This window comes from Hippocampus guttulatus, chromosome 9 (genome assembly GCF_054856545.1).
Source record: "Hippocampus guttulatus isolate MCC_2025c chromosome 9, RoL_Hgut_1.0, whole genome shotgun sequence".
NCBI lineage: Eukaryota > Metazoa > Chordata > Actinopteri > Syngnathiformes > Syngnathidae > Hippocampus > Hippocampus guttulatus.
The window spans coordinates 16,787,297-16,814,163 of record NC_141269.1 but is presented as its reverse complement, the minus strand read 5'-3'; the positions used below and the strand labels follow the sequence as shown (position 1 = coordinate 16,814,163).

The following is a 26,867-nucleotide window of genomic DNA, read 5'->3' as shown; positions in this document are numbered from 1 at the left end:
CACATACGGTAATTGTGGTACCAAGCGAGCCATGAATGATCCAAAAACAGTTCATCAAGTACACGCTTGTGAACAGTACATCCTGATCGTCTCTCCACACACTGAATTAGTCGACTCAAGATATCCAAGCACTATGTGTGGAAAGTTACTGGATAAATGTGTTCAGGAGACTTAGAGTAATATGTCTAGCCTCGGGCAATGAGGAAAAAATAGATGGGTAAAGCAAGCTTGGTGAGCAGACGCACAAATGTTCATGGTTAACAACCAGGGGCGCTGTATGGAGTGCTGATCATCAAATCAGGAAATGTTTCCACCACAACTCCAATGTGCAGCAGCTTCCTATTTGCGTCATTTAGGGCATGCCGTGCAAACACATTGGCTTTGTGCATCCAGCTCGGTGCTATGACAGCGAGCTGACAAACACAATCTTTGTCATATACAAGCTTAAACAGGGACACATACAAGCACACACATATCTCTGTTTTATTCAATTCATACATCCATCATTTTCCCGATAAAAATGCATGATAAGTTGTTATCATTTCAGTAACCTAATGACCTACTGTTACCCACAGCCTAATTTACCTGGCAACAGTCAAATAAGGGGAGCATCGGCACTTAAATTTTGCACTGAAAGCATTGTCTATTGTCCATAAAACATCAAAAGAGTCAGAAAATCGAGATAAATCTCTGAAGATAAATGGCAAGCCGAAAAACAACATTGAATGACAGTGACCTTTGATGTCTCAGGCGTCAAGGATATTGTCACGTGGGATCAGGAACGCTTCAGGAAAAACATTTTCCACACTTTGTCGCTTCATCTGCAAATGAAAACTCAACCATGCAAATACGAAAGCCGTACATTATACCAGCAGCACCCAGAAATGTTGCCAGCTTTATTGGGCCTGATCTCAACTGAGATGGACTGATACAAAGTGGAAAAGTGTGCTTTGGTCTGATAAGTCCACATTTCAAATTGGCCAAAGAGAAAAAGGACCATCTGGATTGTGCCCAGCACAAAGCCAGCGTCTGTGATGGTACATGTGTACCACCACCACATCCTTATTGGCATTACTTGGCGTTGTTATTGGTGAGGGATGACCTTCCATCAGATTTTTTAAACGACATGTAAGAAATATATTTTGATCCCAGCTGCCTCATTCCACTCACAAGAATTTTGTGTGCAATGCACGTGTGCTAAGCAAATGATCTCTGCGGGGCAGGGGTGTCACCTTCCTTATTACACTTCATCAACTGAACAAAGTCCACTGAGATTTCTTCCAACGGACCGACCGGGCACTACCAAAAGGAACCAAGGGTAATCACCAGGACTGCATGTTTGGTATGTTCCAATTCCTGACTTGATAAAATGTAACTTTTGACTCAAAAATTAGTCAAATCAAAATGTGCTTCAGATACTGTCCATTGTATGGATGTCCATTGGTTTCTAAACATCTCAAACACATTTTTTTTTTACCTATAATATGTCCTTTAGTACGGAAGAGTGAACATTTTGGACTGCGCTATGCCGTTCGAACGTACTGCAAAGTCGCTCGCAAGAGTTTGTCAAGTCTTTCAAATGTCCCGGAACGTCGTTTGATTGTATTGACAGTCGTTCAAACATACTGCTGAAGTCGTTCAAACAGATTGCTAAAGCTTAGGCCAAATGGTAAAAACAATGACATTTAACATTTAAAGAACTGTTTCCAGACATTTGACTGTCTGCAAGCGTTGCTTGAAATCCTCCCCATACCACATACCACCCATGCATTTCAAGCATTTCATTTGTAACTTTTTGCGAAAGATTTGTAACCCTTCTGTGGTCGGTATACATACGCACAAAATTGTCGGTATGAAAGAAAAACTCACAGTGGTCACGGAAATCACTTCTTGCTTGGCTCTCGACGAAGGCGGACGCTTTTGCTTTCTGCTCCTGTCCCCCACCCCCACCCCACCCTTCCCTGCTCGCCACTCAGTCCATGTGCTGTCTTTGTCTGACTTTTCCTAGCCTCCTGTCGTATTTTCATCCTAAAAACAAACATGGAATTGGTTGGCTGGTCTCTCGATGCCATCGACAACATTTTCTCGATGAGAAGAGCAGGCAGTGGGGAGCCTACTTACCCCTCGGGGACTTTTGCTGCTGGGTACACCCTAGATCCTTGGAGGAAGCGGAGAATGGTGTGCCTGTCAACACTGTCCGTTGAGGATGTGGATGACATCTACATTTCCGATAACAGGTATGCTGCTGTTTGGTGTTAGCAGTTTCCTGATCTATCGCAAAATTCAACCGACGGGAGCGGCTCTATTGGAAGTGAAGAAGCTGCCGGTCTAAGGATGGCATAACGCGGATGTCCAACACCCAGACTCAGACTGTGCTCAACCACAAACTGTTGCGGTTTTGGAGCGTCTCTGCAAGATGGTCAAGAACTTGGAGAAACTGGAATCCGTGCTCAAATATTGACTGAAATCACGGATTTGGCTGATCGACGCCACTAAAGAGACATAAGCCACGGACTCAAGGCCGTCTTAAATTCTTGGGCAGCCTGCTACCAAAACAACATCTGCTATCTCGACCTTCCCCTGATGAAAGTACGCACGGAAGCTAGTCCCCCACCATCACCCCCTCCCTCATACATTCCCTTGTTTCACCGTCTTCATTGTTTATGTCTTGTGACCTGTTGTAACTGTCATATGCTTGTGCAGGAGTTTTTTGCCTCACTCAAATTATCCTCAAATGAGGGTAGTTCGAGCGTGGTTTTTTTTTCTCCCCCTCTCCCTCCCTTGTTTCTTTCTGACTTTCGGGTTGAGTGAACGCTGGCGCGTTTTGGCTGCCGCTGCTCAACCCGTATTGTTTTGTGTTTTTTGTTATTGTAAAGTGTCCTTGGGTGTCTTGAAAGGCGCTTATAAATAAAATCTATTATTATTATTATTATTATAACTTTTAACTGACAGAACTAGTCATAAATCAAAATGTCATGAAAATCAACCAAAGTGAATCAAACTTATGAAACAGTTCTGGACAAATATGAAGGCACAATTGACTATGTTTTGTTGCACAACCTTTTGAAGCAATCAATGCAATCAAAAATGTTTGTAAAATTCTAGAGGAGTTTGTGTGGTCGTGGCCTGGCTTGAGTTGGCAGGAGCAAAAGGCTTTGGACAATTCCTGTCTCTCACTCATTTATTCCTCCTCTGCCCAGATGCCAGGCCTGCAGTGGATCCTATATATTATTTTTTTTTCCTCATCTGGCGCCAGGGGCCAGACGTCTCCGGGGTCTGCCTCTCTTCCGAGCCGCGATGTACTTCTTCCGTTCCTGAGAACTTATTTTCCTTTTTCTTTTTCTTTTTTTTTTAAATGTTCTTTTCAATTACTCGAAGCCGGGCGGCCCGGTAGTCAAGTGGTTAGCACGTCGACTTCGCAGTGCAGAGGGACCGGGTTAAATTCCTGCTTCGGCCTTCCTGTGTGGAGTTTGCATGTTCTCCCTGTGCTTGCGTGGGTTTTCTCCGGGTCCTCCGGTTTCCTCCCACATTCCAAAAACATGCATGGGAGATTGATTGAATGCTTTAAGTTGTCCTGAGGTGTGATTGTAAGCGCGGATGGTTGTTCGTCTATGTGTGCCCTGCGATTGGCTGGTAACCGGTTCAGGGTGTCCCCCGCCTACTGCCTCAAGACAGCTGGGATAGGCTCCAGCACCCCCCGCGACCCTAGTGAGGATGAAGCGGTTCGGAAAATGGATGGATGAATGAATGAATTACTGTACTCGAAGCCACCTCCTTTCTTCAGACTTGCCCTCCACTGCAGACTCAACTCAAGACAAACTTCCGACAGCTCATCTATTCTGAGACAATCACTCAATGGAACATTTGCAAATTACAAATATACAGAACAAATCTAGTGCTTAACATCGGGAATAAGGGGTTAAGTTAGTCCGTGAATCTCATGTCTGTTGTTTTGTTTTGTTTGAGAAAGTTAACAGTCTCATGGTAATATCATTCGTTTTTAAGTTGCTTTTATTGTTTTATTTTATCCTATTCAATTCTCATTTTTTGCCACTCTTTTTCACAGTAGTTTGTTTTCTGTTTGATATAACTCTAATAATTCCCATGTCCATTTAGAGCATAAAACTGTGAATCCGGATTTGTTCAATAACAAAAAAAGACATTGTTTTTAGTGTGAATAAATCCAGATCTTTCCAGATTTCTTGAAATACTGTGTACGGCTTATATAGTACTATGTAGTAAAAAGAAATTACCACAGGCTTAAAAGCAAGGAATGATGTGCATGTTGGCGGTAAAATACTGTATTAGTCGGGTTAAATTAACAAAAAGCAAGATTGCCTTCTTCTCAATTTCCTCATAACTGCAAATAAAGAAATGAAAACAGATGGGGGATATGAACTACAGTGTGTTAAGTGACACGTGTAGATGTTGTCGGTCCCAAGAAGTTGAAGCATGGACCGGGAGCAGTTTCTGGACATTGAAGCAATCTTTGAGCTTTTCCACTCTTTTCTCTGTCGGGGGCAATGATCCGTTTCATGTGAAGTCCTTGGACACCGCCTCGATGAAATTGGGAGCTGACATGAGGATGGTAAAGGTGCAGATGATGGAGAAGAGAGAGAAGGCTACTAGGCATAAGCGATCCACCACCGCCGCCGCAAACTTCCACTCGCTGCAGATGGCCTGGGCCTCATCGTGCTCTCGGAAGCGCCTGGCGATATACTGCACTTCTTCCAGGATCCGAGACACATCCGGAAGCTGCTCCGGCAGCAAAGTCCGTGTTTGCTCCAAATGGATGTCACCCGGGGATGAACCGGCAGGGTGTCTGTCGCTGCCTCCTCCGCCGCTACCACACAACAGCACACTCGGATCAGTGCTCGGTGGGAACGACGGGCTTTGTGATCCCATGGAATGATATCCCAGGTACAGGTTAATGTTCCCATTCGTGTTAGTTGACTGGGTGGAAGCCTGGCCTGGTATGGTGCTCATTTGAATGCTGTTGGTGCTGGTGTGGTGAGGAGGGGGGTGGGGATACCTGTAGGCTGAGCAAATGCCAGACTGACCACTTGTTTTCCTTTCCTCTCCAGGCTTCTTCATGCGCAGGAACCAAGCGCACCAGTTGAGAAGAATAACTTGAACCTGGATGTAGCGACGAGGAAAAACAATGATGTGACAAAATCATGACCGACTAAAATGAGGTACACACATACTAAGTGTCAACCCCCCCCCCCCGCCCCACACACACACACAAACAATCTGGTTGTGATGATTATATCATGTCTCTCCCCAATTATTCATCTCACGAAGTTGTCAAGGAGAGTGTTCGCGTACTAGATAGGCTGGTCTAAAACAGTTGTCCTAGCGTCTTCCATTTCATGTACTAGTATTTCTCTTTGTCCATCTTGGTATTTTCCATCAGTTTTGATGCCCTGTGGCATCATTTTGCAAGCCAACACAATATCTTCACCTACCCACTTGGGCATGTTCCCTCCTTGGGGGTCATGGTGGTGGAACTGGAGGACCAGCACTGTCACCACCACAGATAAGCCCACAATCATCATTGTGCTGGCAAAGTACTGAGCTGAAAATGATGAATCAGATCAAAAACAAAGGTGAAAATACAAAAGATTAAAATACTTTTAACATTTACATGTGACCAACATCCTGAGAGGCAAGTCAAAGATATGACACTTTGTTAAACACTTGTTATCCAGTCCTTCGGTGTCAATGAGGAAGTTGTTCAACCAAAAGAATACAATAGCAGTTTTAGAAAAGCTGATCAGAATGACGGCTGTGTTGCATTTTTGTTTAGTTTCAAAGCTTCAGTTCAGCTCTATGTGCGATGCAATAAGATGTCTCTTAGCAGGGGCGGTGCTAGTGGATTTTTTTTTTTCACTGAGCTCCACCATGATGCGCAGCATCTGTCGATTCCTCTCATATCATGACATATCTCTTGACGTGTAGGTGATTGTTTTAATCAATCTTAAATGGTCAATGTACCTCCTTGTTGAAGGTCTGAATTATCTGGAAGCTAAAAAAAAAAAAAAGAAATACCCAACAGTTGTAAAGCGCATTTATATTAAACGGAATGCATTGCACATTGCAAAGAGATGAACCCAATTTCTACCGACGCGGGAAATCAAGAGGCGTCAGTTTTTACGCTCAAGCTCAGCTGCACCGTCTACTAATACAGAGCCCTTAATTTTTCTGAGCAATGTCAGTTGGTGTGAGTGATCAAACCTACAAATTCAGCAGCGGATCGAATACTGATTTTCCCCAATATAGATTGTTTACACGATTTGAGTTAGGCCTCGAGCTCGGCACAAATGTCATTCCAAGTTTGCCCCTGGACTGGTTGCTTTTGCGACATCATTCTTGTTGTAATAGCTAAGTGACTTGACATCTTTCCTCTTGTGAATTTGTTGTGGCTTCATAAGCAATTTAAATCACCACAGATGTTACTTTCATTTGTCATAAATGATTCCGCAGGAGCATCCCTTCAGCAAATGTTCAAGGGGATTTTTAGCAGTAACTAGGAACTGTCGTACATATGACATGACACAAACTCTCTCAGTGGGAAATGAAACATTTATCATCTGTATCATTTTGTTGAAACAGACACGGAAAAAAAAACAAGTGGTTGCTTAACAGAAATTCCCATTTTAGTATGGTGTGGACATTTCAAATTGGCGAGGATAAAACTGGTTAAAAAATTAATTGATGTATCATCTATAGTTGCTCTTTGCATTTTTGCACACCTCTGTGGATCATTGTAGCTCCAGCTCTCTACTGAATTGAACAATTGTTGCTGATCTATATTCCACAGCACCAGACACTTTAAAGCGCTCAAGGACTTTCTGTCTAATTGCACACCTCAAGTCATACGACAATTACTGCTACTGGTCACTTAAAAAAAATGGCGCGACGATTATCTGTACCAACTGCACAACCGTCATACTATTGCATTGCACCACTGATCAGTTTATCTCTGCTCGGTGACTCTGCGCATTGTCACACAGCTGTCATTGGGTGCCACTACTGCACAATGGTACCCTTACATTACGGAAAGTCTTCCGATACTTATTTGTCATTTCTTATAGTGTATACTCGTGTAGCCTGTACTACCGGAGACAAATTCCTTGTGTGTTCTACATACTTGGCCAATAAAGATGATTCTGATTCTGATGATATCAAAAACGCGACTTACCAATTAGAGGAACAGAGTCTGATGTAGCGGGCATGATCTCTGCCACCAGTAACATGAACACAGTTAAAGACAGCAGCACAGTGATGCCTGGAAAAGGAGGAGAGAAGAAAGGTCTGTCACTCTGCTGCTAAAAGTTGAATTTTCAAAGTGAGGATAATAAGAATTGCAAATTTAATTTGGAATACTGTAGTTTCCCACAAGAGAAATCTCCTTCACTCGAAATCTGTTTCACTTAGTGACATTTGTAAAAAAAAAAAAATCTACATTTTTATGTCTTATACTTGATGGTTTATAATTAAGCAGAAATGCAAATATGTTGCCATACTGTTAGTGTCAGCTTATACCAGTGGTGTGCAATCAGGGTCAGCAAGGCCTTCTCTGCTGGCCTAAACAATAATCAGGTGCACTGACCTGACCCAGATTGTCATATTTGTTCCATGAATTTCTATTAATTTATTCCCAACAGTCTATTTTCTTAAATATGTCATCATTTATCTTGGCTGCACTGCTTCCGGTACTGTATGTTGATGTTGGATCGTTTTTGTTTTTTTGGTTTTGTTCTGTTTTTTGTCCAATCAGATTTCAGTCTTTTTGAGCTGCATTTGCTGGCAGCGTATTTGAGTCTATTTGCATTTCCAGTCATGTCGACTTTGACATGTCGACTTGGAGAACCTCTTGAAATTGGATGGATGGCTAGATTGATAGATAGATGACCACAGCGCATGATGGACTACGATCACAATGATAACGAAGCATGATGCACTATAAATCAGTCACAATTTGTGTTTCCTGCTGAATTTCAGCATTATCGTTCTGTTGAGTGAAGGTGTTTTTGTGGTTATTTTGGGTCGCACCCAGTGAGATCTTCTCTCCTGAGTCTGCAGGGAGCAGGAAGACCAGCAGGGCCAAACCAGAGATGAGCACACAGGGAATGAGTAGGTTGAGGCCGTAGTAAAGTGTCCGACGGCGCATGGTGACAGTGAATGTCACATCAGGGTATGGTTCTTTGCAGCAGTCGTAGTAGAGCTCATTCCGCTTGGCTGGCACACCTACAAGTTAATGACAAGAAAACGATGATTAGTTGTACAAGACATTGTTATTGCTATGACCTCATACAGCAAGCGAAAGAAAAGGGATTGAAGTTTGGATGGTAGAATTTTCAAGGCACGTCTTATTGATTACTAAAGCAGACAGAAGGAAGACTCTCGCAATAAAACAGAGGCAATTCCTTCACCTCGTTCCTTTGACAGGAGCATGACACTCTGAATCTGATCAGCATCAGAAGTGTGCAGAGTAATGCAAAGTGACAACGCTAAAATGATGAATGCAGTGATAATGTGCAAGAGCTGTGCAAAATGATGTCTAGTGTCACTGCAAAGGAGGCACACAAATGAAACATGCAAAATTATGGCAAAGTGTCAAGGTGAACTGAATCAATTATTCAAAACATTTGTGGCAAAGAGAAAGAGGCTGTTGAGATGGCAGGTGGTTTCGGTGTGCAGTTTTTTAATCGTCGACTGGAGGAAGAAGCCAGAAAAGCTGGTGTACTGGGTGGGATGAGTCCATGAGAATGTTGCTTACTTGCTTCCTTATCCCTGCACTCTTGGTTCTTAGTCCCTGTAGCGTGCAAGAACCCTCAATATGGGGAGGGGTTTCCCGACTATTTTTTTTCTGTACTCTTAAATGTATATTCCAGTCTGGTACAACTGTCTCAACAACTCCTGTGACATGCTGTGCTAACTGAACTTCGCCACTTTAATGTTTTATGCCTTCTGCAATCCATTAATAATCCATCATCCATTTTGCCTTAAAACCCCACATTCAGAAAGTAGACCACGCTGATCATAATAATGCAAGCCCTGTTGTCAGCATAATCATCTTTACCCCACTAATCTGTCCAAACGGCAGCCACTCCACAACAAATTTCAAAATCACCTTCAGGAGGTGCAAGTCATAAATACATGTGTTAATGTGCGTGCGAGTGAGTGGGTGTGTTTGGGTGGTTGTGTGATTTGGCATTGCTGCGTTCAGAGGCACCGGGGCAGTGTGTGCTCTTGGCAAGATTGATGCCTGACTGTGCCTGAATAAACTGAACCATCTCTGGGCCAGCTGTCACCGCACACATCCATGGCTACCCATTCATTCCCACAAACAGCTGGCTATGCTTGCTTTTTGTATGAGTACCAGAAATTACACCAGGGAGCATAATTTTTGGTGAGTTAGGTCTCACATCTGTTTTTAACCATTTTTTGGGGTGCAGAATACAAAGCTGATGTTTTTCCCCTTTTATGTCATGTTTTACAGCTATAGGATCCCCATTCTCTTCAAGAAACCTGAATTAAATGTGCACGTATGTGATTAAAACACTGAGATAAAATAGTTAAACGATTTGAAAACAAAAAAACAGCCTGAGCCCATGGTTACAAGGTTAAGAGAAAGGCTAGCACGAATCCTCTTAATGTCACACCACGGTGAGGGTTGTTTGTGTTTGTCTGGTCACTTCCTGTTTGATTTTGAAAGAATGATTCTCCTCTCGCTTCAAGTCCTGTGCCAGTCTGATTGTCCACCCCACCCTGATTGTTTCCACCCGTTGACCCTTACCATGTTTTTAAATGGTCCTTAAATTCAAGAAAGTTTTTAAATGTCTTTTCAGACTTAGTCTAGAATTGGCTGGAACTGAATGAGTTAATATCTCCCTTTGTCCTGTGCCAGTGTGTTTCGTCCTTGTGTGTGCGCCCAAGTCTCTCGCCAGAGATCGAACTAGTTCTTCCCTCGTTCCCATAGCCTTGCCATTTTGAGTTGACAGTCGCTGATACTCAAAAGAAATCTATCTTTTTACTTTATGCCCTGCATTTGTGTCCTGAGTTCAAGCCTGGTTATGACAATACACACTGGCACACATAGTTCGATTGCAATTTGCGATGGGCATAATAGCAACGTCTTCTGGTGCTCCTTTGGGAACCAGACCAATAGTGTAATGCACACCCCTTATGATATGCAGCAGTCAAGGTTTGCTGCATTGAAGGTTCAGAATCCTTTGGGGGTCCATACTTTTGTTTTTGTCTTTTTGTTAGTCCGTTTTGTTAGGCCTTCGACTGCTACATTGGAATTTACTGACTCAATTAAGAACCACAAATGAGGCATCTTTGGTATCGTCTTACCAACAAGGTCCCACTCGCCATTGGGTATGTAGTTGGAAATATCCACGTCCATCATCTGGAGGTCTAGCAACCAGCCGTTGTGCGTCCAAGAGCCAAATTTTAGGTCGCACTTCTGCACGTCAAATGGGAACCAGCGCACATCGATGTAGCAGGTACTCTTTAAAATGCCTGGATATAAGTTGTTTTTGTTTTGTTTTTTGGAACAAGAGAGCACGGTGACATATAAGTTGTCACACGGTGGACTGATGAATTTACATTATTAGGTCATCAGCGGAGTGAATGCTTCATTGTCTCACCTGGTGGGATATACTGGCAAGACCCTGTCGCATTGACCAGTACATTTGTATGGAAAGTGGCATCAAATCTCTCATCGGCACTGCAAAGGAGTTAGATGGAAAATAAATAAAACCAGCAAGGGAACAATTTGCATTTACACATGGAATCAGGTTTGAATGAAAGTAGAAGTGAGGACGCAATGAAGGGGATCTTTAGAGCTCAACACAGACCTACAATATGTCGGTTTCATGTTACATGTGAAGCAAAATAATCACTGATGTTGTCTTTCATTTTGAAACTAAAGTTTATTGTTTGGAAAAATACTATCCCTACATATTGGCATTCAACCAGATTTTTGAATTGTCCTCCACAAAAAAATGGAAAGCAAAATCTTGAAATGTGGAATTTTCACATTTTGGTCACATTATTATGTCCATGCAAAGTTGATGTGGGCCATGTTGCACTTTGAAATGTATTGTGACTGATCCTGCACAGGTACATCGCAGGGGTACTCCCGACACGTTTTTAATTAAATCTAATATCTGTACGGAATACCATTGGCCGTTGTATCAGCAGCGTGATACCGAAAATATGTTTATGTCCACTCTGACTCCAAAGAAGCTGTTGAAAGTGCGCCTTATGTGCTACGATATATTCATCAAACAGCTCGATTAGATCGTCACTCCAATAATTTTTGCTTGACATGCTTGTAAGATTTAGGTTTTTAAATTTAAAGTGTTATCTCAAATCGCAAACCTGTTGTAGAGGAGAATATCTGGAGCCCATATTAAATTGGAAGGGAATCGCAAGTTCTGAACACCAGGGTAGCTCTCTGTATCCCATGTAAGATATACGTCCGTCCACTGCTGGAAGAAGCAGAAGCAGAATGGTTAGACAAGGGAATTTCCAAGTCAGTTTGTAGTCAGGAACAGATACGGACTTATTCAACTCTAGAGTCGATCAAGGGAAATTCATTTGAAATGCAAACATATTAATATATTAATATTAAAGGTCGACCAGCCTTTTGGAATGCATTGTGGTCAGTTTCCTGGCGTTCAGTTCATTCATAAAGACATAGACCCGACAATATTTTGTGTGCTTTGTGGAGTAGGTCCCTTTAAATTCCAGATTACAATTTGAAAAATTACATCACATAGTTTCCTTCTCATTGGCAGGGTATGTATGCAGCTCGTCAAAAGAAAATTATGTTTGTCGTGATCACTTTTGTTATTATAAATTCAATAGAAACTCATGGAAATATATTTTTTTTGTACAGGGTGTAAAACACTATCCTTTACTTCCACCTAAGCACGATTCATTTTTTCAAATAACCCTCACAGTTCTGAATACCAGTCTACCTTTATGAAACAATACCAAAATAATACCTATTTCAAACTCAATGATCGCAATATTGTAAATGGTGACTTAGAGAAGTTAACTTGACATTTTGCAACAAATTTTGACTTCTTGAGCTTTCCTTTCATTTGATCGTTTCAAGTTAAGACAACATGACACAAAAGAATCTTTGAGTAGCACTCTGAGATATACCTTACAATAGAAAATTTCTAATTGTACACTTAATGATGAAATGTACATGTAGCGCTTCTCTCAGACTCATTGGTACAATCGCACGCCATACAGTGGCATTTTTTTTGTCAGAGACAGAAAATCAAATAAAAATTCCCCTAGAGAAATCAATGTATTCAAGTTACCCAGAGTTGGCGAGTGGCAACGTAAGATGGCTGCTGGTGGCTTCTCGTTATGGCGAGTTAGCTTCATTGTTTCTCCATTCATATAAAACTCAGTGATATTGGGCTAGTTTTATCCATAGTGAACATAAACGCAGTGCACCGAGTACAGCGGCTCCAGTTGACCAAAATAGCCCCCCCCCCCCCCAAGTGTTTTTGTTTTGTTTTGGGGGGTTTTTTGTGTGTGGTTAAGCATCTTCGGATGTTAAACAGCACAATTCAAACAAGATGATAACACTTCCACTCTTACAACCCCGTGTTAAATCCCAATCATTCGAATATGGGATGTCCATTGCCTGATGAGCCTGTAATCCTAAAATCCTCAAAGGTACAGATGTCTGTCTGCCGTCATTCTGTCTGTGAGCTCGGGCTTGTAGTTCTCGGGTCTCCTGGAGATTTTCTCCATCTGCAAAGCCCCTTCTAGGCATTAGCCCTGTGTGGATGCTGTGTTAAGGAGGTGGCTTCCCGAATAACTGAATCATTCACAACATGCGAGCCAGTCAGCAGCTGACTCAGACAAACTGGATGTAGACTGTGACATTCGTAATGAGCTAGTCTGATGGGGGAAGGGGGACCTTCCTGACTAGTCTGATGTCACATTAACAATTAACTAACTTCTAAGATGTAGCCCCAAAAGCCTTCGATTGAATATGTGTACGCTAATGAATTTGGAGAGGGCAGCACATTTTCCCATGACTTAGAAAGACCAAACCTTCTGAGGCATTCACAGTTTTGGTTTAGGTTTGGCTGTTCTCGGCTAAAAACAATTTCCAAAGGAAATAATTGTTGTCTAGGCTGCCTCGTGTGGCATGTTGTTAGTTCGTCTGCCTTACAGTCCCGGATTCTGGGTGCCAAGAATGTTTTTTCAGAAAGAGCAATTATGAGCAGTAGAACCTTCCCAAAATATACAAAATGACAATTCATGTGCAATGATCGCACAAAAGTACCAAAAGGGTAGACATACCAGATGAAGCCACGCATTTGTGATCAAAACCTGGTTCTTCTCATCCTGGAAGAGAGAAAAGCAGGGTGAGATAACTATAAGTCGATGTTTGATAAAGATACAGCAAAATATTCTGCACAATGAGGTAGAATTCAAAGAAACAGCATTTCATGACTGACTAACAGAAGGTGAGATTAAGACAGGAAACCTGCAGCCTATGAGTCAGAGATGCTGAGGTGACTGAATGACAATGACGGCATCTTTCGTAGCTCCATGACTTAAATAGAACCTGTTTGCAACAGTTTATGGGGAAATACTGTACGTCAAATAAACTCGGACATCTGAGACCCGGACAATCCCTCTTGATAGAATTTGTCTCGTCAGTAAATGCCGTCATTGCAGTGTATGTCATGTGGGGATGAGCATTCGGTACAGTTAGGATGTACTGCATAGGCTGAACAAGTTTGTATTTTTTTGTCATTGTAGTGGTGGTGATCGTGGGTCAGCGCTAAGTTGTTCAATTTCTTGTTGACAGGGAGTACAGGCGATGTTTTAAGCAACAACAGTGCAGTCTTCCTACACTTTCGGTTCTTAGCTATGGGGCCTCAAATTCTCATCCACATCACATCAATTATCTTCACTTGCTGTGAATGATTAAAAAAAAAAAAGGTTAATCAGCTCAGTCGTGGCTGATTTAAATCAGATTGATCGTGTCACCTTTTCTATAATCGTGTCATCATCATTTGTCATCTGCAGCAAACTGCGTGTCATTAATATGTCAAATAAACTTGATTTGATGAGCTACACCTTTGACTCATTAGCTTAAACCACAATGCTGCCACTAGGCGGCAGGCTGAAAACGAAAAGTGAATCATAATACCAAGTGTCCGTGAAAAATTAAATCTAAGAGTCCATCCATCCATTTTCAACACCGCTTATCCTGAACAGGGTGGCGGTAAGTTGCTGGAGCCTATCCCACCCGACTTCGGGCGGAGGGCAAACTACCCCCTGAAGTGGTCGCCAGTCAGTCGCAGGGCACATATTGAGAGACAATCTTCCACGCCCACATTCACACCATCACCAAGCGGGAACCGTTCCCACGCTACCCGCACAGAAGTCAGGCGAGTGTACCACTACACTATCAGTGACTAATCTAAGCGTCACTGACAATTAATAAATAACAAGGTGTGTGAATCAAAAAAAAATATACTGTTTTGGGAAAGAATGAACCTAAAACAACAAACCCACAACGCCGGTAATGAATAAAAATGGCACTATTAGATTAGAGGGATGGACAGAGAAGGAAGAGGTTGTGGGGGTTAAAGTAGCTAACTGAAATAAATATATAAATACATTTGAAAAAAACAACCCTATAATTGCAATTTTAGGTCCTAAGGAGAATAAAATAACTAAAATCTAAGCCTACATTACAAAACACTAATTTCATTATGAGCTACTTGAGGCAGGGTGACCACTTTCATGACCACCCTGCCAAGTCAGTCCATAACTGGTGAATAAGCCAGTGGCTGGTATCAAGCTGCCCTAGTTGTCTTATTAGAGAGCCACCAAAACCAGATGGAAGAATCATAGGCCATGTTACACACACACACACACGTATGCACACACGACGATCAAACATGAACCCACACTTGCTTGAACTCACATTTAATAATTTACAACTTTCCAGTAAACATTGAATTCCCCCGTCATCGTGTTTTCTCATACGTTATTGAGAGAAAAGTTCATTTTTGTGACAATTGTGGAAGCTCTGAGGATCCAAGTGCAGTGAGGCAAGGTCGGGTAATTGCACGATGAACTCAAAATAAAATGTATTTACTTTTCAAAACTAAAACAAAAAGGCAAACAAAGCATGTCGTAATAAGAAATAGTAAATCAGCGATGTTCAAAAATCAAGACACAAACTATTTCGCACCCGTTATTTGGAATCTTCATAAAATGTCACAATGTTAGTCGATCACACACCACATTGCGCATGTAGGTGGGTATTTGTTAGATCAGAGCTGGGCAAAATACGACCCGGCGGCCACATCTAGCCCATCAACAGCCTCCGACTGGCGCTGACAATGACCATGAAGTCAAACCATAAAATGTGTGGTGCTTTTATTTTGAAAGTTGTGCTTTTATTTTATGTCCACATGTGTGAACATTGGTACAAGGGAGATAGCGAGCAAGAGTGACAACTTTAGTGTGTCTGTGGTGTTGCCTACCCAGCGACTTTTAGGACCCCTTTCGCTACTATGCATCCATCCATTTTGTAATGATCTAATGATCTTATCCTCACGATTTGGCTGATCGACGCCACTAAAGAGACATAAGCCACGGACTCAAGGCTGTCTTAAATTCTTGGGCAGCCTGCTACCAAAACAACATCTGCTATCTCGACCTTCCCCTGATGAAAGTACGCACGGAAGCTAGTCCCCCACCATCACCCCCTCCCTCATACATTCCCTTGTTTCACCGTCTTCATTGTTTATGTCTTGTGACCTGTTGTAACTGTCATATGCTTGTGCAGGAGTTTTTTGCCTCACTCAAATTATCCTCAAATGAGGGTAGTTCGAGCGTGGGTTTTTTTTCTCCCCCTCTCCCTCCCTTGTTTCTTTCTGACTTTCGGGTTGAGTGAACGCTGGCGCGTTTTGGCTGCCGCTGCTCAACCCGTATTGTTTTGTGTTTTTTGTTATTGTAAAGTGTCCTTGGGTGTCTTGAAAGGCGCTTATAAATAAAATCTATTATTATTATTATTATAAGTGTCGCAGGCGCGCTGGAGCCTATCCCAGCCGTCTTCGGGCAGTAGGTGGGGTACAGCCTGAACCGGTTGCCAGCCAATTGCAGGGCACACATAGACAAACAACCATTCTCACTCTCAATCACGCCTCAGGACAATTTGGAGGCTTCCATTAACCTGCCACGGATGTTTTTGGAATGTGGGAGAAAAAGAAAGCAAGAGCTTCCATACAAACGAGGGAATTGGGCTGCACAAAGAATGTTTAAAAAAAAAAAAAGAAAACACTTTTAACAAGTCAAGATGTTTTTCTTTCAGAACAAAACATTTCAAGTGAGACTTGAGGGGGAAACAGAAGACAGGCACTCCTACTTGACAAGTTTGGAACAAGATCAGGTAAGGAGAGCCTTAACACAATGTGAGATGTTGACAGAATATCCTCCTAAAACACATACATGTCAAAAGGCGGAGCCACTCCGAACATATAGTATTTTTTTTTTTCCTTCCCTGACATAAATGTGATCCATCTACACGACACTTAATGTGTTTTATAACTTAACATCCATACCTTAGAAAACAAGCAGGCAAAAAAGCCAGCCGAGCTCACAGGCCCACGGTAACATTTTCAACCAAGACAGGGCTATCGATTTTACCTTCAGCCTCAGCAAGAATGCAATTAGCCGACTCTTTTGTAGAGACATTTAAAATAACGGTGATCACAATAGAAAAAGATCACTGGCAAGTAAATAAACGAGAAGCCAGAAATAGGCAAAGATAAATATTCTCATTACATTGGGTTTTCAAACTTGTGGATTCAGTTTTTTTATTTCCAGTAAAACAAGCATAAGCATCATCAATCGTGTACATTCACAAACGTAGTGGCGACCCGATACATTTGAACCTCTCAAGTCGACTGCTCCTCACGCTGTACAATATGCATTTCAACTAAGATTTTGTACAAGTACACATAAATACTGTCAGTCGACTTGAGGTGTTCCAGTGTACATCTTCACCTCTTTCACAATGTCGAAAACAATTCATATCTATCACCCAATCAAAAGACACTCACCACATCAATGATCTGCAGCAAAGTGAGACCAAGTTCCACTAGGATGGGCGCAGAGTCGTTTTGGACTGGACGTTCCAGTCGATTATAGTTGACCATCAAGTCCCGATACAGCTTCCTCTGATATACTCCACCATGGCAGCCTACAACAGAAAACAACTTGATGAACATGACGTTGTTCAACGTAAATGAAGAAAAAAAAAAGGGACATTTATCAAGTGTCAACCAAAATGTTCAATTCCTCATACATCAGGAATAAGATGCTGAAATACGGCTTCAGCTGTTTTGGTGGCGTGCCATTCAAATGATAGTTTTTCTCAAATGTTTCTTGAAACAGAAATGACTTTCTGAAAACTCTCAAATCATTTCGCCAACTAGTCTTACCGTTCAGAACAACACCAATGCTCACTTGCAAAGCATCATTTCTCTTACATGCAGTACAGTCGAACCTCTTTTTAACGTACGTTTCCACCCCCTATATTATAGGGGTGTCATATTGTGGGCCACATACGGCCTCGGTAGATGTCAAGTGGGCTGGACCATTAAAATTACAGCATACTCTGCTATAAATAACCAATATCATGTATTTCCTTTGTTTTGGTATAAAGAAGCAGAAGAATATTGGGAAAATGTTGAAATTTAACGAACATATCTTTTACAAAACATTTGACAAAATGACTTGACTCTCTGTTTCAATTGACTGTCTAAATCTGCTGATAGGTCTGAAATCCTCTCTGGTATAGTTTTCCTCGTAAGGCTAATATTGGCAAAAGCGTGTCGCTTCTCAGGATTAACAAATTCAGCCGCCTTCATCATGAATCTGTTCAACAAAGTCACCGTCGGAATGCTAATGCTAATTTGATGCTAATGCTATCTCGCTAGCAGTTAGGTAGCTGGCTTTTACTGCTCTGTTGGGTCTGTCTCAGTGACAGACTGAGACTGCTGCCATCTTCTTCTCTGATCAAAACAGGGTGCCCGTAACGGATAATCCATGAATTGCATCTCATTAAAAATATTCATTCCGCGTCTTGTATGCATTTTTTCACTTTTAAATTGCCCCGTATGTTTGACATCCCTGCCCTATAACACACATTTCAAAGTCCCCATTTCACGTAATTCATGATCCATTTGCCGATTTTGCTTCCGATGAACAGCTTTATCATGTACACTTCATTATAATGACCATTTTTTTCCCCACAAAATAATGAAAAGGCCTTCATTGCCACCAACCGTGGAAAACTAATTGCCACCGCGACCTCGCTTATGAACAAAATGTACATCACGGGATTCCCCTCCGTTGCTTAGCAACAACTCATACATGGTTGTACTTCCGGAGCCATGGCGCACATGATCTGAAAACACATCTGGTAAACAGAAGCAAGACTGAAATTGTCTCTCACTTGAAAATTGTCTCACTGAAATTGTCTCTCACTCAACCGAGACTACAAATTTGCAAAGTCGACCATTTCGACAATCATCCGTAATGGCAACAAAATCTTGGCAGAGTTCGAGCCAACAGATTGAAAGATGATCGTAAACGGCTTAGGGGCGTGGCACATCCTGAACTGGAGAAGGCACTTTTCATTTCATTTGCTGACTGAATGTTTACAGAGATGAAGTAGGAATGTGACAATTGTTTCAAGTATCATAAAATATTTTTTTTTCTTCATACTGTATACACATACAGTATTTGTAATTGACATGTTGATACTCGATTACATGTTCTTGTTTTTACATCGATAAATGTTCCGACTGTATATAACATGGGCGGCCTAGTAGTCGAGTGGTTAGCCCGTCGACTTCACAGCGCAGAGGTCGTGGGTTTGATCCCGGCTCCGGCCTTCCTGTGTGCAGTTTGCATGTTCTCCCCATGCTTGCGTGGGTTTTCTCCGGATATTCCGGTTTCCTCTCACATTCCAAAAACATGCATAGCAGGCTGATTGAACACTCCAATTGTCCCTAGGTGTGAGTGTGAGTGCGGATGGCTGTTTGTCTCTGTGTGCCCTGTGATTGGCTGGCAACCGGTTCAGGGTGTCCCCCACCTACTGCCCGAAGAAGGCTGGGATTGGCTCCTGCACCCCCCGCGACCCTAGTGAGGATAAAGCGGTTCGGAAAATGAATTAATGTATATAACATGGTTGTTGACGGCCATTTTATCGGAAATGATTAAAACGAACTACAGTTATCACGTACAGATTCGCTATGTCCCCCAAGATATGTTGTAGGGTTCAACCGTATCATACCTCTAATCGAACTCATGTGTCAAAACTAAACTCCTTTCTCGTGTAGATAGTCAACGCCCCCAAAATGTATCCTCCCTCTGATATTGCATATCAATTTTTTATCCGTTGGTTTTGCACATTTCTTGATGCAGAATGTACAATGCCGTGAAAAATGACTTACCTTCTTCCCAGATTCTTTTTTGCAAAGGTTCCAACTACAATGTTCACCCAAGTAAACATAAAATGTAGTTTTCAAATTGTGATTTTAATGATTAAGGGCGGAAAAAAATATTCAAAGCTACCTGGGCCTGGATGAAAAAGTTGTATTTACATTTTGGAGGATGCATAAAAGTGAGAAAATTATGCAAATAAAACAAGTCGTAATTTCAGAAGAGGGCAAATCATTTTTCATGGCACTGCACATTCTCCAAACGCAATTATCATTTGGCAAAGCAGTTTTTGCATTTTAGCACAACACTATAGCTCGCATGCAAAGCTCAGATCACTCTCTCCATCCAAAAACAGTTCACGCAAGCGTGGAAACTCAATTCCTTTCTCATCTAAATAGTCAGTACCCCCACTATACATTATTCCTTTGGCAAAATAGTAGCACTGCAAGTCAAAATGTTTTGTCACTCTGTGAAATATCCCTCATGTCCACATGTCCGTCTTTTCTCAGTTCTTCATTGACAATGGTGATCTTACTCTTTTGTGTGCGTGTGTGTGTGTGTGTGTCGCTAACAGAAAAGGTGCATAGTGTAAAACCAAGACAAAACAAAGGATTACACAGTAAGATTCGCCTCCAAGTTTTGACATCAGACATTGCACTGATACTACCAAAGAAATTGTAACATTTTTTATCCAAACAAGTCAAGTCAATTCAACTGTATTTGTAGAGCACTTTCAAACAGCCATCGCTGCATACAAAGTGCTGTACATGGAGCACACATTGAGTAATACCCACACACATGAAAAGAAAATGTACCTGCGTACATGCACACACACACACACACACACACACACACACACACACACGTGTGCAGGGCCTGGCGCAATGTATTTGCTGACTAGCTACTGTGGCTCGTAGTTTGCCAGAATTATTAACCACTCGGCATTTTCACCAGCCACAATTTTTTTGCTGGGTTATGCGTGACCAAGTTCCTCATTCGCTTCAACACTTCTGAAATAAAGGTAAAAGTGAATCAAATCACAATCAAAACAGGAAAAATAGTGTTGAAATTTTGCATGCAGTCATGTCAGTTTAGTTCCTGACAAACTATTGGACTGTTCATGCATGTGATTATCACTGTCTGCTTAGAAACATAGCCTAGCATTTGGCACCGCCACAACAATCTGGGAGAAAATATTCATTTTTAGCCCGCAGGCTCACAATGTTCTATAAAATAAAAGGTCCATTTGGGTCAGTTGGCATTTAGGTGATGAGACGTGACCTTGGGCAAGTCGATGGCCACCACCATCACATGGAGTAATATGCCCACTAGGCCACGGAGTCAACACCTGTAATGCTACGCCATGTGTTTAATTCACCCAATGCCTCCCATTAAATTATATCCGGGAGGGTGGCACGGCGGACTCGTGTTTAGCACATCCGTGTTCCAGTTTTAATTGAAGTGTTTTTGAATCTGGCCTCTGACCATTCTGCAAGGAGTTTTCCTCATGCTTGCGTGGGTTTTCTCCAGATAGTCCGGCTTCTTACCACATTCCAAAAATATGCACATTAGTTTCGATTCAGTGAAGACCTAAAATTGTCCTCGGTGTGAATGTGGTTGACTGTTCGTCTTTATGTGACTTGTGATTGCCTAGCGACCAGTCCGGGGTGTACCACATCTATCGCCCAAACTCAGCTGGAATAGAAATCTGTTTCACCCGTGACCTTAATGAGGATAGCTAGTCTAGAAAATGGTTAAATATCTGTGGGAAAACAAAGCATATGTTTTTAAAATTCTTGTCAGCATGAACAACAACCATACTGAAAAAGCAGCGTACACAGTTACTGTTCCAAGAATACTTCTCTAAATTCATTTAGAAGTCACGGCCAATATGTACTGTCTGACTTTCATTGTCCTCTCGGATCTGAGAAACATGGTCCTGTCACCCTCTGATTTTTTGAACTGCAATTGGAACTCTTCGGCAATCACAAATTAATTGTTTGTCAGTTTTAAACAGATCAGAAAATGTGAGACATAGAATTACGTTAGACTGCACAGAACACAACCGGTGATTGTATGAATATTCCAACAACCATCTCAGTTTGCTTGTGAAATTAATTAATTGTTCAACAACGGCACCTATTGAGTTCCGCCACAATCATATCATTGTTTAGTGCAGTTTATTCCTACTCAAAACATAAACTTGATCAGGCTATGGAATTGAGAACAACATTTTAAATGACTGTGTTCCTTATACCAGAGGAACACAGTCACGATAAAAAATGTCCTTGGGCAGCCTGAATCACAAACAGAGGGCCTGTAAGTAATTCACAAAGACTTTTGTTGTTTAGTTGGGATGTCTGGTGCGCCCCCGGCACCTTGTCTCAGTTATTGAAGGTGCCTTTCATAAAATCCAACTATCTCCTACAAGTCACTTCATCCATCCATTTTACTCCTGACTGAGTATCCATCCATTTAGTTTTTTTTTTGTTTTTTTTACCTAACGTTTGATTTGCACCTCACCACCGAAGGGACAGGGCTGGTCTCACAAAATGTTCATCGGACCTCAAAGTCCCTTCTGTGGGGGAAAACGTAATTTGAAACATTAAAATTAGCAGCAAATAGAATAACATCCCATCGGCAATACAACTTAAACCCATGTTGTTGTTAATTTAATTAAAGCATCTCGTGGGGGTTTTCTCTTTAATGTGAGAAATATTTTGTAGAACCCGGCAAAATGAAGTTTGAAGTGATGGAAGTTGTGTAGAAGTCGAGGAGTCAAACAAATGTTTACTGTATTTCCCGAGTATAAGGTGCACCTTCAATGAATGGCCGATTATAATAATACATTTTATTTATAAGCGCCTTTCAAGACACCCAAGGACACTTTACAATAACAAAAAACACAAAACAATACGGGTTGAGCAGCGGCAGCCAAAACGCGCCAGCGTTCACTCAACCCGATGTCCTTTCATGTATAAAACTGTTGTCAAATATAAGGCGCACCGCATTATAAGGTGCATAGAATAGAAGCCACAACAGTGGCTACGGTTGTGTTATGCATCCACTGGATGGAGCTACGCTAAAGGGAATATAATACAATACAATACAGCTTTATTTAAAAAGAGCTTTCACAACCGCTGTAGCTGTAACAAAGCGCCATATAGAACATTTTAAATACTACGTCCAAGAAATCAGAATATTGATCCGTTTATAAGGCACATCAGATTATAACGGGGCACTGTCAGCTTTTGAGAAAATTGAATGCTTTTAGCTGCGCCGTTCAATGAGGAAAATATGGTAAGTTAGAAATATGTAGCTCTGATAATTTTGTGGAAGGCAGCAGCTGTTTTATGTCAGGTGTGGCAATTGACAGATCGCCCTCTCCTGTTAAAACATGTTTAAAACTTGGGACAGCACACCCTGAAATGAAAAACTGCATTGTTAGAGGCCAGTACCAATTGTCATAGTACCCTTAAGTGGCCTGTGCAGTTGCAGGAAATAGCAGAGTTGAAAGGATTTTTGTTTGCTTAGTCAGATTTCCCATGCTAAATTGAACAAATAAACTTGATCTACTCCTTCAAAAGCCTGCAAAATGAACTGCAAAATCTCAGTGAAGACCGTTTCAAATGTAGCGGAAACATTTTGTTGCATGTGAGCAAAACAGATGGACAGATGATTAAATAAAAGCAACAAAAAAAAAGTGTTTGCCCCACGCCCATAGTTGTCACATCCGTTTGGTGTTGAAATAAGAACAGATTCTCAAACAACAGCTCATTTCTTGTCTACCTGTATGTGTAACGTGACATTTTCCTGTCTTGCAACACTTGAGAAAATCTTGTGACACTTGCAAGCCTATCCCAGATTTTCTTTACGAGTTTAATTTTGCTTTTCACCTTGTCTTTTTCTTTAAAAAAAAAAGAATAAAAAAACAACAACCTCAAGTGCACCAGTGATGGAAAACAGGAAAAGTCTGATAATGACCAAAGAACCAAAATGGAATCTCTTGCAACTTCGGAAGAAAAGAGACGTGTACATGTCGCACGTAGAGGTGAGCTAGCGTTGCGAAAATGTTCATCCACCATTTCATTAGACTACATGCAGATTTTCCTTCACAGAACATTTGATGCAATGGCACAGATCCAAACTGGTTTTCCCTTGTCTGTCCGTACCATATTGTGACCTTAGAGTGCCAGACAAAGGCAGGCCCCTAACAGCTTGTTCCTTGCAGCAACACTGACTTCCCACTAAGAGGGACATTTTAAGGAAAGCCCTTTTACTGAAAAATGTCAAAACTGCCAACAATAGGAGACAATAAAGGCAAACACAAAGGATCAATGGCAAGAGAATTCGGAAGGAAATTTACAGCAAATGATACACCAAAAACATTGCGTGCCCCTCTCTTCAACGTTTAATCTAGCATTACGCACAGATTATGCATGATTATTTTTGTTCTTGATGGGTGATCCTTTTATGTTTCCAATCAATGTTGCATCTGCAAATCATATTGTCTTTTAGCGCATTAAGTATGTCATGACACGTGATCATAACCCTTCAATTAGATGCAGATTTTCCTTTCATGACACACAGAAGTGTGCCAGAATTTATTCGCTGCATACAATAGACAAACAAATCCACTTGAAACTGCATACAGTGTAATTTAGGAACAGAGAATGACAACCGCTCTACCAGACGGCAAATTAAATTGTTCATATTTGTGTCTTGGAGCGCAGTTAAATCTTATTAAGATCCTGTAGCTCTTTCACACATTTTTGAATGAAATCTAGGAAAGTTCAGTGTCACTTGCGCAACTTTATTTTCCAAACGATATCAGCTGTAACTGCGCTTGTGTTTTCGGAAAAGGGTAGAACCACAATCACAAATTTAAAACGTTATACAGTACACTACATGGTCTCGTTTTGACAACCACATTAGTGGTTACATTTCATTAGGTTTGTGAACAAAGTGTATGCTGATTTTTCGTCAGGGTTCCTTCAAGGTCACAAAGACGTTCGCCGGCCATTCGCAAACAGTTTAAATGGTCGCGCACAGTTTTTTCTTGTCGCATTGACATTTTTAACATGTTCACCGTCTTTACGACTCTTTGCGACCTTGAACAAACCTTGATGAAAAAAGCAACTTTCGCAACCTTCCTCACCACTCTTTGCCACTGAGTGGGATAAGGTTCCTATTTTTGAGTGAAAAGCTGTCCTTTTCTCTGTGTGTGTGTGTGTGTGTGTGTGTGTGTGTGTGTGTGTGTGTGTGTGTGTGTGTGTGTGTGTGTGTGTGTGTGTGTGTGTGTGTGTGTGTGTGTGTGTGTGTGTGTGTGTGCGCGCGTGTGTGTGTGTGTGTGTAGGTGTGTGTGTGTGTGCTGGAACACATCACAGAATAAGATATCACGGTATCAGTAGTTTTAATATCTGTTCTTAATGCCTTAAAACTAGCCCAACAATTGACTGGTGACCAGTCGAGGGTCTACCTCGGCTTCCACCAAAAGTCAACGGAGATTCCAGTCCACCCTGAAAAGGGGTGTGTTACTTTATAGTACAACATTGTCCAGATCTCACAAATACTGTAAAGCATGGGTTCAAACACGCTAAAGAGCTTTAACTTCATCTGATGGTCTTTCTGCTCCACTAATCATGCATTTAATTTTGACTGCAGATTACTCAGAGGGGATGAACAGTCCCAATGGGCTGCGTGCATCATCGCTGGTGTGCCCTCCTTTTTTTTCTTTTTTTTTTGAGCCAGATGTTGTCGGTCGAAAGAGCAAGACTCACACAAACACACTGACCCACACTCGCACTCCAGGCACAACGCAATATGTTCAACTGTCGTAATGTGATGGAATTCCTAAACATGCTAGAATATTACACATACTCACAGTCACGTCAGGGAATATGTCTGTGCCTGCATCGTTGATGAACAGAGGCAAAAATATCATAAGATAAAGCTAAAGCGTATGGTTATTTCTGGACAAATGGGCAAATGTAAGAGGCATTTAATGACCTACCTTGAAAGCTCAAAGTCGCCCAAAAGTAAAATCCTGCCAGTATTGATTTGCAAGTCGTCCGTACCTCCATCACAGCAGTGTTGTAGGTCTCCTTTTTAGTCCACAAAAGATGTCAAACTTGGTGAGCTTCATCAAAGCCCTGTCCTCTCTCTCTCTCTCTCTCTCTCTCTCTCTCTCTCTCTGACCACTCGCTCTCTCACTGTCTCGCCCTCTCTGTCTGTCTGTCTCTCTCTCCCTCTTTCCTTTTCTCTCTTTCTCCATCTTTCCCCCTCCCTCTCTACCGCTTTGTCTCTAGCTGAGAAAAAAAAAACATTACGCCTGTGATCTTCAATGGAGGTTTTGACATCCACCCGCTTGCTTCGGTTCTACTTGCTCTAAGTGCTCTTCTTCAAAAGCAGTGTTTCCCACCCTTTAATAAACCAAGGCACTCATCATGAGGAATATTTCATGGCACACCTCCCAACAGTAATTTGTACAAAAAGTATAAATACTGAAATGATGATACTTTTGTCTCAATTTGCTTGAGAAATTGAGCGGTTTGCAATTTTGCTCAGTTGCTTTGGTACAGCAACTGAGCAAAATTGCTGATCATCATAAGCGAAAAAATCAAATCTACTTCAATCTTCACATCATCATGGCACTTCAAAAAAAGCAGTTTGTCATGAATTGAGGCAAATTGCAAATATCGATGCAAATGACTTAAGCGTGGATGCGAAAAAAGCCCCTATACCGAGATCATCTTCATTTAAGTAAGTGTAGCGCACTCACGTTTCCCCATGGGTTAAAAAGTCCCTCCATGCATGAGTAGTACTCATAGGTCAAGAGGAAGAGAATCTGCGGTACAGGTTAATCAATTTTGTCCAGTAACTAACTTTGAAGTAAAATATGAAATGATGAATGGCAGATTACAAGAACATAGCCAGGTTGAGGATGGCGAAAGAACCAGAATGTGGCAGATCTTATTTCACCTCAAGTCCTGGAGTAAGCAGATAACCTGAGTGGGAGATTTACTCGACAATAAATGATCCATTTGAGCACATTTGTTCACCAAGCATGCATAAAAGGTCTACAAATGTTTGATCAAGTATCATAGCTTTGGCGGTGACACCTGCAACAAAATAAAAGGCTCTCAGTGGAACGTAGACCTCAATCATCATCTTAATTTGGATCACAACCAAATGGTGCACATTCATTGTTACAATTTAGAGTGTTCCATTAACCTGCCATGCATGTTTTTGGAATGTGGGAGGAAACTGGAGTAACCCAGAGAAAACCCATGCAGGCCTGGGGAGCACATGCAAACCCCACACAGGAAGGCCGGAGC

At 41.6% G+C, this 26,867-nt stretch overlaps 1 protein-coding gene across 2 annotated transcripts; it reads right to left on the bottom strand.

Annotated features, from left to right (window-relative positions):
* Positions 1-519: 519 nt before the first annotated feature.
* On the bottom strand, positions 520-25,630 carry LOC147200619 (neuronal acetylcholine receptor subunit alpha-7-like). Of its 2 annotated transcripts, none has more exons than XM_086120948.1 (10): positions 25,544-25,630; positions 17,142-17,281; positions 13,354-13,398; positions 11,398-11,507; positions 10,662-10,741; positions 10,366-10,533; positions 8,059-8,253; positions 7,205-7,291; positions 5,469-5,578; positions 520-5,136 (listed from the first exon to the last, which is right to left on the bottom strand). In XM_086120948.1, exons 1-10 carry the CDS (start codon positions 25,611-25,613, stop codon positions 4,534-4,536), a joined length of 1,608 nt encoding a protein of 535 aa, XP_085977074.1. In that variant the 5' UTR covers positions 25,614-25,630; the 3' UTR covers positions 520-4,533. The 2 variants fall into 2 exon arrangements, with proteins under 2 accessions (XP_085977074.1, XP_085977075.1); XM_086120949.1 differs by having other exon boundaries at positions 11,398-11,504.
* Between the last annotated feature and the right edge of the window lie 1,237 nt (positions 25,631-26,867).

Excerpts from the sequence above, each read along its gene's own strand:
- LOC147200619 (XM_086120948.1), bottom strand. The coding sequence starts at position 25,613 with ATGGAGGTACGGACGACTTGCAAATCAATACTGGCAGGATTTTACTTT. Across the intron at positions 10,534-10,661 it reads TTGCCAGTATATCCCACCAG|GCATTTTAAAGAGTACCTGC; the intron begins GTGAGACAATGA and ends ACTTATATCCAG. Across the intron at positions 8,254-10,365 it reads TGGCGAGTGGGACCTTGTTG|GTGTGCCAGCCAAGCGGAAT; the intron begins GTAAGACGATAC and ends ATTAACTTGTAG.